Source organism: Zosterops lateralis, assembly GCF_965231275.1.
Source record: "Zosterops lateralis genome assembly, chromosome: 12".
NCBI classification, from domain to species: Eukaryota; Metazoa; Chordata; class Aves; order Passeriformes; family Zosteropidae; genus Zosterops; species Zosterops lateralis.
In genome coordinates, this window is record NC_139772.1 from 13642722 (window position 1) to 13655321 (window position 12600).

The 12600-nt window shown below is 53.5% G+C and overlaps 2 protein-coding genes across 5 annotated transcripts; one reads left to right on the forward strand and one right to left on the reverse strand.

Moving 5' to 3' along the window:
* Nucleotides 1-103: 103 nt before the first annotated feature.
* Nucleotides 104-8435, forward strand: LOC310914251 (C-signal-like). 4 transcript variants are annotated; one of them, XM_083870281.1, is made up of 6 exons: nucleotides 104-209; nucleotides 3299-3350; nucleotides 6488-6675; nucleotides 7048-7206; nucleotides 7536-7646; nucleotides 7965-8435. In XM_083870281.1, the coding sequence occupies exons 1-6, from the start codon at nucleotides 192-194 to the stop codon at nucleotides 8076-8078; spliced, it is 642 nt and encodes a 213-aa protein (XP_083726407.1). In that variant the 5' UTR covers nucleotides 104-191; the 3' UTR covers nucleotides 8079-8435. The 4 variants fall into 4 exon arrangements, with proteins under 4 accessions (XP_083726407.1, XP_083726408.1, XP_083726406.1 ...); XM_083870283.1 differs by lacking the exon at nucleotides 104-209 and adding an exon at nucleotides 2672-2830; XM_083870282.1 differs by lacking the exon at nucleotides 3299-3350 and having other exon boundaries at nucleotides 104-252.
* A 289-nt stretch (nucleotides 8436-8724) lies between these two features.
* LOC310914243 (C-signal-like) lies at nucleotides 8725-10893 on the reverse strand. Its single transcript, XM_083870270.1, has 6 exons — nucleotides 10676-10893; nucleotides 10309-10360; nucleotides 9916-10103; nucleotides 9442-9600; nucleotides 9228-9347; nucleotides 8725-8926 (listed from the first exon to the last, which is right to left on the reverse strand). Exons 1-6 carry the CDS (start codon nucleotides 10820-10822, stop codon nucleotides 8813-8815), a joined length of 780 nt encoding a protein of 259 aa, XP_083726396.1. The 5' UTR covers nucleotides 10823-10893; the 3' UTR covers nucleotides 8725-8812.
* Nucleotides 10894-12600: the final 1707 nt, after the last annotated feature.

The window sequence follows — 12600 nt, forward strand, 5'->3', positions numbered from 1 at the left end:
CCCCGCCCCTCCGCCGGACGCCACCTCCCATTGGCTGCGGGAGCTGTCACTCCTCTGCCAGCCCCACCCCCCCGCGCGGCGCCCCGCCCCCGGCTGATGCAATGGCGGGACACGGCGGGCGCGTGACGCGGGCGGGCTGAGCCCTCAGCGGGTCCCGCCATTTTAGGGGTCCCCGCCCTGCCGGCACTGGGATGTTCCCCAAAAATCAGGTTCGTTCCCTGGTGTGCAGCGAGCCGATAATGACACACTCGGGTGAGACATAGTGACTCAGCGCTGCCCCGGCCTGGGTGCTTCGTGGTGTTCCACAAATCCCAGCGCACCCCACTGGACTTCCCATGCTGTTTTTTATACACAGAAATTCAGGATTAGTAACTTCCCAACTACAGCCCTTCTCTTAGGATTTACTAATATCTTCCATACAAATCATGTAACCCCAGCTAACTTCTACTCATGCTTAGGGGAAGGGCCTTCACATCGGAAGCGTCTTTTTGCTCTGTAGGTGTGATTTTTAGTGTTACAATGAATATAATTTAGCACTAAGATACACGGACCCGGAGTATTTTGCCAAGTTAGCAATCCCTAAATCTTTTTCGTTCCAGAATGTCCTTGAGTGAGGGATGCCGGCTGCTGCCTCTTCCAGCGATTAGGTCTCCTTTCCAGCTGATTAGGCTTGAAAGTATACAAAGGTCTTACATCAAAGAACAGCCTGACTTCAGATAATACTGACACATCCCATATTTTGCAACAATGATGCTGCCGGCTCCCAGGGAGGGAGCAGGAGCTGTGGGGCTCAGCCCCAAGGGGCTGGGGCAGAGAGGAGCTGGCTGGGGGTGCTGAGCTGGGGGTGCTAGAGGGTGAACAAAGCCCTGCTGGGGGATGTAATGGCTACAGGGTCTTTGCAGGGCTCTGTGGGGTCAAAGGCAAGGCTATGAGATGCAGGAGGAGTCAGTGCATGGCTCCGGTCATGGAGCTCATGGGAAAGGCCTTGTGGACCCAGGCCAAGGGGCACAGCATGTATGCAGGGGAGTACCACGCTGACAAAAAAAAAAGTCACTCTCAGGACAGTCAAGCATTGAAAGGGGGTCTGGGAAGTCTGTGGGTTCACTAGAGGGTTTTGAGGTCAGATTCAAGCCCTGGGCAACTCACTCCAAAGTCATTGCTGATCCTGCTCCTTCTGTGGGCCTTTTAGTAGAGTTCTCTCAGTTCCTCTAACCTGGATAGTTCCTAGGTGCCTCTATAGCACTGGGATCTTGTAGCTGGTCTCATCTCTTCCCTGGTGCATATTTTCTGGCCCAGGGCTGTGATTCTGGAGGCATGAGTGTGATTGTGCTGCTGTCCTTGGCTGCCATCGGTCAGCCCTTTCCAAACGTCACTCCCCTATATGGCACTGGCCTATTGCCATTCCTGGTCCTGTAGCCCTCTTCGCTTGTTTCTGCTGTTTCCTTCCCAAGGAGACTGGGAGGAAAAGAGGAAAGTCCGGTCTAATTTTTTCCTAATGGGAGCTCTGCTCTGGATGCTGCTGGCAGAGCAGGCTAGTCTGTGCAGTGCAATTGTTTGTGCGGGTGATTACACCTGCAAGAACATCTGCTACAGCAGGTCTGACTCCAACGCCATCCAAATCCACGCCCAGCATGCTTACCTCTCATGGGAGCCATAGTCTGTCCATCACCATGGAAGGAAACATCACTGCGTCTTCTCCTTCATGATATGTGTCACCTGAAAGCTCATCTTCCAAACGTAAGAGCCCTTCAGCATCTCTTGAGTGTTTCTTTGGTGATTGCCAAATGTAGAACCACTCAGTTACTCAGGGAATAAGGACTTCTGTCCGCCTGGCGCACTGAGCAACAGATATGTGTCACAAGGCACATCCAAATGAGATGGAGCCACCCCCACTACTTTCCTCTTCTTTTCTCCTGCTCCACCTCATATTCATGTTGCCTCAGTTCTTCTCTTTCAGCTGAGGCTTTTTACATGGCTGCTCTTTGCTTCTTTTACACTTCTGCATCCTAAAAATCCTTGCCCCCAGGCTGGCCTGGGTTGCAGGAGTCTTGCTTTTACAAGCACTTCTTGGCCTTATAAGCGTCCAGCATTGTCCTCCAGCAAGGAGGAAGGTGATGGATGTGAGATTGAAGATCCAGCAGTGGCTGGTCAAGGCTACAGGGAGTTGGGGTGTCCTTCTCTGCTGGCTCCTGGATGCTCTGGGGGGAAGTGTTGGCAGGAGTGGAACTTGCAGTATACAAACTGCACTCCCTGTGCTTCCCAGACTGGGCTTTGGATTAGCATCTCAGAATTCAACCATCCCAAACTCAGCCCCCAAACCAGGAGACTGCTGTCCATAGCTAGATGTGAACCTGTTCTTCTTTTCCTGGTAGTGGTCTTCCAAGCCTGTGGAAGAGGTTGACCCTTCTGCAGTTACAGAGACTCTGGGAGCTGGGGCTTTAGAGGAGCAGAGTGGTGGGAATCTGAGCAATGCAGGTGACACGCAGCCCCCTGTGCCAACTGTGAGGGAGGCCTGGGTCCTCCTGGGAGCCTGGCTCCATCTGGGGCAGGTGAGGGGCCAGGTGCTGGCACTGTCCCAGTCCCCGTGGGTGCCCAGAGCCACACCCTGGGCTGTGCCGGGCTCCTCTTTCCACCGAGCAGGCGGCAACCCTGCCATGTGTCACCGCCCGGCGCAGAGGCTGGGGACATGGCTGCGCTGGCTCGGAGCGTCCTGGTGACAGGGTCCAGCCGGGGCATTGGGCTGGAGCTGGTGAGGCAGCTCGCTGCCAGCCCCCGGCCCCCCCAGCACATCTTTGCCACCTGCCGGGACCCCAAGGGCCCAAGAGGGAAGGTCAGTGCGGGCACAGGGAATGGGATGGTGCTGAGCCAGGTGGGCGGTGGGGATCCGCAGTCCCCGCAGCCCTGGTGGCTTGTTGGCCTGGCTGGGGATCCCAGGAGTGGGGGCAGAAGTGCTCTGGGGTCTCCTAAGCCCCCGAGATCCCTGGATAAGGCAGCGCCCAGTGTGGCCAGGTGGGATGTGGCTGGAGAGGCAGACATGTCTTCAGCACTCGCTCCTGGCTGTGCCAATGGCCAGCCAACCCCTTTTCTGTGCTGGGATCACCCAGGATGGGGGGCAGTTCTTAAGCCCAGCTGACTGTGGGGTTGCTGCCCTACCCCATCCACTTGGGATGGCTCTGTGCTCTTTCCCCCAAGAAAGCAAAGCCACCCTGGTTCAGTGACCTGGGAGCAGGGATGGGACACCTGACCATGCCACTGGTGGCTTCTGACCTCCTCCCTTGCTCCCTCACTTTATTTCCAGGCCCTGCAAGAATTAGCTGCCCAGCACTCCAGCATCAAACTGGTCCAGCTAGGTATGGAGCAACCTTTCTCCTTGCACCCAACTTTGCTTCCAGCTCTCTGCTGACTTGAGAGGTGGGACCAGGGGCAGCTTTTGCAGGAAGCTCTAGCCCTGCCAGGTGGGGAGGGTTCCATGCACACCTGAGCAAGCTTCTCCCCCCAAATTAAGCAGTGCTCTGGCTGGAGCAGTCAGACTGGCTTTAGATGAGGCAGAGGTGGCTCTGGACACCTCAGCTGAGCAAGTTTCATGGGAAAAGGCATGACGTCTCTTCCCAAAGATGCTAAATACAGTGCCCAGGCCTTGGGCTGGGACACATGGCTTCACAAGGTGAAGCAAGGCAGGGCACACTAACTGCCTGGATGGTTCCTAAGTAGGAGGGTTGGTTTGGGATCTGCTTGGAGGTGGCCGTGGTTGGCATTTCTTTCAGGTAAAAAAGGGAGAAAAAAGACCCAAGAGATGACACGTGGGAAATCTGCCCAGCCTGATATCCCAGGCCGATGCTCTGACCCAGAGGCATGGGATGTCCACAGCCTGGACTGGGGAGATGTCCTCTTGGTCATTCCCTCCTTCAATGGATGTGGGCCAAAGTCAGTGACCTTTTTCTGTAGCATTTGGGAGCACAGGTCAGCAAACAGAGCTAGACAGCATAGGGAGGACAGCCAGGCTGGCATTTGGAGTTGGCAAAGCTGGGGTATTCACAGGAAAGAAGCTTCCAGGCTGCAGGACAGGGACAGGATCTCTCTGGGGAGGACAATGTTTGGGTGAAGACAAGGAGGAGACAAGGAGCACCAGGCTGAGGATTTGTCTCGAGGAGCAGAGATTTCCTGTGTTCCCCTGTGTCTGAGAGAGTGGGGGCTGCTTTTATTAATGAAGAAGCAAAAGAACATCCAAATCCAAAAGAAATGTTTTGGAAAAGTGCCTGCACTGGGATTGCCATTGCTGTAATAAGTGAGGTGGGAAGCAGCCACAGCTTCTAAATATTTGTATTTCATTGAAGCCAATAATAAGAAAACTGAATCAAGGTTATGCCATATCAGTACCTTCCTATCTACCTACCTATTTATTTGTTTAAAAGCACCTGAAAAGTTCAAGTAACTTCAGTTCAAGTTCAGGGTTTTTTTAATATTTCTTAGAAAATAAGACATTCTTGAATTCAGGCTTTACTAGAAAGAGGCAGCAAATTTCTCTTTTGCTATTAAGTAGATTTTTAAAGTAAAACACCTTCTCTGTAATAAAAAAATAAATGAGCTGTGAGCCCCAACTGGCAGTACCTCATGGGAAGAGCATGGCCAATGTAAAAGGGACATCTCAAGAGACTGGTCGCTACATGAACACTCTTTACTAAAAACATACTCACAAGCCCCAGACTGTCAATAAAGTTCCAAAATAAGCTTAAAAGCTCTTAAATACCAACAGCAACAGGATATGTTTTTAAAAGAGAAGCTACTTCAAGCTCTCTTGCTCCATAGTAAGGAAGAGTTGTCTTCAAACCAGTAACAGGCATGGATTTTCAAAAAGAAAAGTTTAAAAAATAACTCAAAAATGTGTAAGATCTTTCCCTTCTTTTCATTTTCTCTCTTTATTTCCCACCCTTATTTCTTCCAGGGTGACAAGAGTTTGTTATTGCAGCAAATTTGGGGGTTAAGGACTAAAAATATGTTGGTCCCACATGCCTTGGAGCAATGACTCAGCTAATCCAAACAGAGCAGTTAATCATTCACCAGGTGACCAAAAGATCCCTCACATGTAGTAGAATGACAGAACCTTGAACTTCATCCCATTGTTATCCAGAAAATAACTCCAAAGCACTCTGTGATTTGTCCTGCAACTGGACATGCAATATCCTCTCAAATCCTGAGGCTCCTTCCCCTCACAGCAGCCCCACAGCAGATTATTCCATGGTATTCCCCTCAAATGTTTTCAGGACACTTCTACAAAGGTCTGTGCTGCACAACGCAAGGTAGCAACAAGTCTCATGCCGCTCACATACTTGCTCACTACCACAAAGACATCAGGCTAGTTGTACATTCCAGGAATTTTTTTTTTTCAGTCTATCAGTGTGCAAATATTCTAAGAAAGAAATGTTCAGCCTTGCAAACCTTTGCTAAGTCACTCTTTTCTAAACATGAAAGGAGAAACACAGTTCAGGGATCAGAGTGATGCCAAAAATAAGGAATCTAGCCCTGCAATCCCCCACTCCCAGCAGGCTCATCACATTGGCATCTGCAAAAAACAGGCACAGAAATGTGCACGGGAACAAGGGCACACTCCAACCTGCCCATACACATGAATATTCATGGTTTTAAGGGCTCTGTGATAGACCTGAGGTATAAAAAAGCAATATATAAAGTTTAATATTGGCCTAACCAGCCCATTTCACATTCTGCAGGTATTGATATGACCCTTTTAAACAAACAAACTATGGCCACTTCAGTTGGTGAGTATCCAGGACAGGATGTAAATCCTAACAAGCAACCCTGACAGCTGGCCACAAACTTTAAAAACCACCACTTTTATTGCCTAAGTCAGAAAAATCCTGGAATTAAAGTATGGCAGAATTTAAAAAACTACACCAAAATTTAAGCAAAGAGAAAGGCACTGGGGATGCTTATCCTTGTTAGCCCAATTTCAGTTGTGCCTTGTTGCATGAGCGGGGTTGTTCCCCCAACTTGGTCACTAGGGACAGGGAAATTCAGATTGAGAACCTGCAACCAAATACTGCAGGTTACATCCCAAATCTTTTATTACTTACACTCACCTCAGCTCATCTGTCAGCTCCAAAACCTTGTGGGTAACAGCATGAAGCAAAACATGGCTCCCTGTGGAAATAAACCTGGGAGTCTCAGTATGCAAGGAGCAAGCATCCCTCGTGTGATCATAAATTCCTTGAATACAGAGAGCAAATACAGACAAGTTTTTCCTACCAGTAGCGCCAACACGACCCAAAATGAATTGAATTAAGATTTAATTCAGCTGAGGCTGCAAACCCAAGAGGTGAGGACAAACTGCTGCTCATTCCAGTGTGCTTAATCTGCTAAACCTGCTGCATCCTTTCTGGATAAGAAGTGCTCATTCCACCTACAGCACAATTTCCGGTGGCTGCTGTGTGACCCCTCAGAGCTGTCCTTCACTTTGCTTTTTCCCTGGCAGATACAGTGAATTTGCTCAGCATCCAAGGGGCCATGCAGGCTGTGGGGTATCATCTGAAGGACCAGGGCTTGAACCTGCTCATCAACAATGCAGGCATCAGCTCCCACGCCACACTGCGCTCTCTGGACTCGCGGGAGATGCTCGACGTGTTTGCCACCAACGTGGTTGGGCCACTCCAGGTTGTCAAGGTACGTCTGGACCTTTTGAGGTTCTCCTGCTTGGGAAGATGTTCCTTGATGGAAATAAGGTCACCTCCACGGATCTCCTGTGCCTATGTAGAGGAGCTCAGCAGCTTAGCCCAGCCCAGCATCCCCCGTGCTTAGCTCTTCCCCACCTGGAGTGTCTGCCTGCAGCAGGCTCACTGTACCAGCTCACTCCTTTCCTGGGGAGGGGAAAGGCTGGAGCCTGGCCCCTCACTGGGTCATCGTCCCCATCCCCTGCACTTCTTCCAGGAGTGTCTGTCCAGCTGCTTGTCCACAGTCTGTGACAGAGCCCTCCAGGATGGTCATCAAATTGGGGTTCTGTTGCATGTTAATGGAGCGTTGGTGTCTTTGCATCAGGAATTTCTGCCACTCCTGGAGCAGGCAGCACAGGACACGGGGAAGGAGGGTCTGAGCTGCAGCAGGGCTGCTGTCATCAACATCTCCACCAAACTGGGCTCCATCGGGCTGTGCCTCAGGGTGCCAGAGGCCCCCATGTACCCGTACCGGGCCAGCAAGGTGAGGTGCCAGGGGAGGTGCTGGAGATGCTGTCCCAGACATGGTGCCCATGGAGGGGAGGGAGCCCATGGGTCACCCCCTGCCCCAGACACCCACCTCCTGTCTGCTTCTCCCAGGTGGAAGCACAGAGACCAGGACAGCAGCAGCCAGGCCTAAGCCTTTCCAGCAGGTCATGCTGATGCTTTGCCCCAGGACCAAATCCCATTTCCCACCTCCACAGACATTTTCTTTCTGCCTGGGAAATGTCTCATTTCCTGCCCAGCCACTCTCTGGGGACAGGGAAATTCACAACTCTCTGGGTTGTGCTGGCAGGGCTGTGCCTCTTCCAGGCTGCCCAGAACATGGTGACGAGGTGCTTGGCTGCAGAACTCCAGGACAAGGGGATCTTGGTCGTGGCCATCCATCCTGGCTGGGTGAAGACTGACATGGGCACAGAGGAGGTACTGGGCTGTGCAAGGGAGGGTCAGCAGGACCCTCACTGAATCCCCATGTCTTGGGGAGAGCAGGGCCACTTGGGGGATCTTGTGTGATGCTGTGGGCTGCCAGGACCATCTTCTGGAGCAGAGCAGGCAGGGAGCAGGCAGCAAGATGCAACATAATGAGTACGTGGGATAGCCAGCCCTGTGTCCCCAAGCCAGCCTGGAGAGCAGGTGTGGCAGTAAGGAAAAATATCCCTATGAGCACCATGGATGCTGCTCCCAGGCATGCACCCTCCCCAAGAGCTGCTCTCTGTTACAGCCCATTGTCCTTTTCTGCAGGCACCACTGACAGTGGAGCAGAGCGTGAGGGGCATCTTGTCTGTGCTGGCCAGCCTCTCACAGGACACCTCTGGAGCCTTCCTCGACTGGGAAGGGAACAGCCTGCCCTGGTGATGGACAAATGGACGGTGCCTCCTGCCCATGCTGCAGCCTCTGCTCGCTGGCTCACCACTCTGCATTGTCACCCCTCCTCATCCTCAGCTCTCTCCACACTGCTGGGAGAGGGAATCGGTTTGGGAAACAGCCTCTGTCTTCTTTCCCATGCCACGTATTCTCTGTTGTCCCCCTGTATCCCCCACCCCTGTAAATTCTGGCAGCCAATGTCTCTCTGCTCTGTCTCCACACCCAGCCTTAATCCAGCCCTGTCTGAGCCCGGGGCAGGATCCCTGTGCTCTGCCCGAGCGCTGTGTGTCCCTCTGTCCCACCTGTGACCAGCCATCCCCCAGATGAGGGCAGAGGACAGCTCGTCCCTGTGACCCACAGCCCCTCAGGCAGCTCAGCCTGGGCAGGGGAAAGCCAGTCCTGCAGGAGCTTGGAAGATCCGTCTCCTCTCAGGAGAGGGGCCCTGCTCCAGCTTCTCCAGTGCCTCCTGGAGGGGAGGTCTCCAGAGGGCAGTCACGGTGCCATGGGACACTCATGGGGATGCCAGTGACAGCTGTGAGTCGAGGGCAGCTGTGGCACCACTGAATCCCAGGATGAGGAGTGAGCTATCTGGGAAGGGGCCATCTCATGAGCTGGCAATGCACAACAGAGCTGGAGGTGCTTGGCAGGAATTTATTGAGGGTGTGGGAAACGTGGGAGCAGTGGCACAGGGTCCCTTCTGGCTGCCAGGATCCTGAAGTGGTGTCTCACCAGGGTACGACCTTCCCTTCCCAGTCCAGGAAGGCGCCGGTGTCCTTCTCGGAGAGGGAGGAGATGACCTTCAGCATCCCTTGCACGCTGTCATCCAATGTCAAAGGGGGCTGTGGGGCAGAGGGAGAGATGCAGCCCATGCCCGAGGCCTAGCTGAGGGCCCTGGAACAGCTGGAGCCAGGGGAAAGAGCTGCTCTAGGGCAAAGGGAAAGCTGACAACGCCAGGGGGAGGGACTGAGATGAGAACCGAGGGGACCGGGACACCCAGCACCCAGGACCAGGACAGGGGGAGTTGCCCCAACAGCGATTGGGCAGGCAGGGAAGCCATGGGCAGGGGCTCAGGACAGCAACTCCCACCCAGGGAAAATCAGGACAGGAGCTCTGATAGCCCCGCCCCAGTGGAATTCCTACCGGGTGTCCAACAGAGTTGCCCATGTCTGTTTGCACCCAGCCGGGGTGGAGAGCGACGCAGAGGATGCCGTGCTCCTTGTACGCCAGGGACTGGCACTTGCTCAGCATGTTCAGAGCAGCCTGGGAGGAGACAATGCAGGGATGGTGGTGGGAGGGGAAGAGGAAGTGCAAAGATATCCGAAGCTGGGTAGGGGAAGCTAAGGCGTGACAGTACCTTGCTGCAGCGGTACGAAGTGCCTTGGATTATGTCCCAATGCAAGGGAGAAGAAATGGAGCCGCCAATACTGGATATATTGACGATAGCAGCCTTGCTGCAGCTCAGCCCTGAGCCTGGGCTCCCCTGGGCAGCCCTCTTCAGCATGGGCAGGAATGTCTGTGAGGAGACAGAGGGGACGGGAGCACACACAGACATGGCCCAGGGCAGGGGAGAAGCTCCTTTCACAATGGAGAACACTGGCAACAGCACTGAGACATCCTCTCCCTTCTTCCCAGTGCCCCAGCCTGTCTGTCTCCACCTCCTGAGCTCCTGCCCATGGCTCCACAAACTTCTCATGAACTGAGAGCTCATCAGGGCACCAGAGCAGTGACAGGAGCCCCTCCCACTGGCCCTTCACAGCCTCTATAATGTCCAGCTTGAGGACAAGGGAAGGGATTCTTCCGGATCTGTGCTGTAGTGCAGGGGACTCACCTGGCCCATCAGCAGGGGCCCAATTGTGTTAGTGGTGTAAATCTCTCTCATGTCCTCTGATGTTTCAGCATCAAGTGTGTTCAACTTCAGAATTCCAGCATTGTTGATGAGGAGGTTGAGCCCAGAGCCCCCCAGGTGCTCCCCAACCTTGGCTGCAGCTGCCTTGATGCTGGCAGGGTCGGCGACTTCTGCAGAGCCAACACAGGGGAGGTCAGAGCCTGTGTCCCCGTGGTGGAGTCCCCTCTGTTCCCCCAGAGGTGGCAGTGCCCCATGGCCCCGCAGGCACCAGCCCCTTGGCACAGCTCCCTCCCAGCACGGGGCTCCCAGGGTGTGCCCAGCCTGGGCACTCGCCAGAGGAACTGGGGCAAAGGATCCCCACCTCGGGGCACCTACCGAGCGGGATGATGATGATGTTGGGGTGCTTGGAAGCCAAATTCTGTAACTCCTGTAAGAGAGGGCACTGTGTAGGCATGGAGAGGCTGGAGGGGCTGTGCAGAGGCTGAACCTTTCCCAGCCAAGCTCATGTCACTCCATCTCTGTCCCTGCACCACTTTGTGTCCAACACCTGCTCGAGCTGCCACATCTCACGGGGCTCTGTGCCTTCTATACGTGCCATGTGCCATCCTTCCCTCCACACATCCCATGCACAACTGGTCCTGTGGTGTCCCAAGCCAGCTGACCTGTGCTGCAGGTGCCTGACTGCATCTCCAGACACTTGCAAACACCATTCCTTATCCAGCCTCCCCCTGCTCAGTCTCACCTGTGCTCTCTGTCCCTTGGGGTCCCGACAGCCTGCAAAGATCCACTGTGGTGGTTTTGGCATCCTCAGGAAATGCTGGACGAGCCCCAGGCCAATGCCTCGGTTGGCTCCAGTCACAAAAACGGAGTGGATGTGGAGCCCTGCCATGCTGCTCTGCTTGTGGCTGCACTGCTCTTGCCTGGACTCTGCCACTGCCCTTTGCTACTTGGTTCTCTCTCTCTCACCACCTCCCTCCCTCTTGGGATCCCAGGACTGTCCCTCCCCTCACCCAAGGTCAGGCAGGCGAGGCTGGACGCGCTGACTCTTTACAGTGCAGTTTGTTGGCCTTAGTTTGTGCAATGCCAAAGCCAGGGTTGGGGATGGAGCAGTCAGGACAGGTGAATGTCCCTTGAGGACTTGAGGATAGAGCAGCCAGGACAGACAAGTGTTCCTTGGCCACAAGAACAGGCTGAGAAACATAGAAACCCTCCAAGACCACTGGGAAAAACCCTCCAGGGCTGATCAGAATGACCCCTCTCCTCAGAGTCTGCTATCTAACAGCACCTATAATAATTAACTGTGATAGAAGGACAATCCCTGCCTCATCCATGGAAGTGTTCATGGACAGGGTGCATGGGCTTCTGAGCAACCTGGTCTATTGTAAGGTGTCCCTGCGTGTGCAGGGGGGTTGGAACTGCATGGTCTTTAATGTCCCTTCCAGCCCAAACTATGGCTCGGTGATCCTGTGATAAAATTCAGTTTTGCCCCTGGGTGTGACTGTGGTGTGGCTGGGAGCCAGGGCTGTGCCCAAGGGCACACACTGCAGGGAAACATCCAGCCCCAGGGTGGGCCAGGTACTCCCCAGCTCTTTCCTGCAGTAGAGACTGAACCAATTGATGGGCTGAACTCCCAGGGAAGCGTCTGACTCTTGGATCCAGGAGCTTTGGGACAGGCCTGAGGAGCACCAAATCATAGAATCATCCCCCAGGAGCTCCTGTTGCACCTAAAGTCAATGGAGAACAATGGCCTGCATGATTCCATGTGTCCCCGCCCTGCAGGGAGGGTCTGGGAGTCCTATGCATGATGGATGGATTGAACTTGGTGGTGGTGGTAGGGGTCTTTTCCAATCTCTGATTCTATGATCCCATGGCCTCCCCAGCTGGTTCCTGCTGCAGCATCACCCAAACTGCACAGACCATTTGCACACAGTGGAATGTACACATTTCAGAGAGTTCAGAGATGTTGTGTAGATAGTTTAAAGTAATTAATAATCACTTATACAGGATGTGATTGAGCAGGACTAGGGGGGACCAGTTTGTGGAACCTCTCCTGCTCCAGCTGGAGATGCTGCTCTAAGGACCTTTGCAAATGGACAATGATGAGGTGTCATGTTCAGAAGATCTGATCCTCCATCCAAAGGCAACCTTTCCAAAGAAATCAGCTTTAGTCTGTAAGAGCAAACCCTGCTGCCTGTTCTTCTATGTGTGTGGTGACTTGACCCTGGCTGGATGCCCAGCACTCACCAAAGCCACTCTATCACTTCCCTCTGCAACTGCTCAGGGGAGAGAAAAAGTATAACAAAGGTTCATGAGTGGAGATAAGGTCCAGGAGAGATCACTCACCAAATACCCTCACAGGCAAAAGAGACTCAAACTGAACTTGTTACTCACAGAATCAGAGCAGGGTAATGAGAAGTAAGATAAATCTTAAAAACACCTTCCCTCCACCACTCCCTTCTTCCCAGTTCTACCTCCTCCTGCCCAGCAGTGTAGGGAATGGGGGTTATAGTCAGTTCATCAGGTGTTCTCTGCTGCTACTCAGGAAGAGAAATTGGAGTCCTTCCCCTGCTCCAGCGTGGGGTTCCTCCCATGGGAGACACTTCTCCATGAAGTTCTCCAATGTGAGTCCACCTCATGGGCAACAATTCTCCACCAACTGCTGCAACA

Excerpts from the sequence above, each read along its gene's own strand:
- LOC310914243 (XM_083870270.1), bottom strand. The coding sequence starts at position 10,822 with ATGGCAGGGCTCCACATCCACTCCGTTTTTGTGACTGGAGCCAACCGA. Across the intron at positions 10,104-10,308 it reads CATCATCATCATCCCGCTCG|AAGTCGCCGACCCTGCCAGC; the intron begins GTAGGTGCCCCG and ends TTGGCTCTGCAG. Across the intron at positions 8,927-9,227 it reads GCAACTCTGTTGGACACCCG|CCCCCTTTGACATTGGATGA; the intron begins GTAGGAATTCCA and ends TCTGCCCCACAG.
- LOC310914251 (XM_083870283.1), top strand. The coding sequence starts at position 2,687 with ATGGCTGCGCTGGCTCGGAGCGTCCTGGTGACAGGGTCCAGCCGGGGC. Across the intron at positions 2,831-3,298 it reads CCAAGGGCCCAAGAGGGAAG|GCCCTGCAAGAATTAGCTGC; the intron begins GTCAGTGCGGGC and ends CTTTATTTCCAG. Across the intron at positions 7,207-7,535 it reads ACCCGTACCGGGCCAGCAAG|GCTGCCCAGAACATGGTGAC; the intron begins GTGAGGTGCCAG and ends TGCCTCTTCCAG.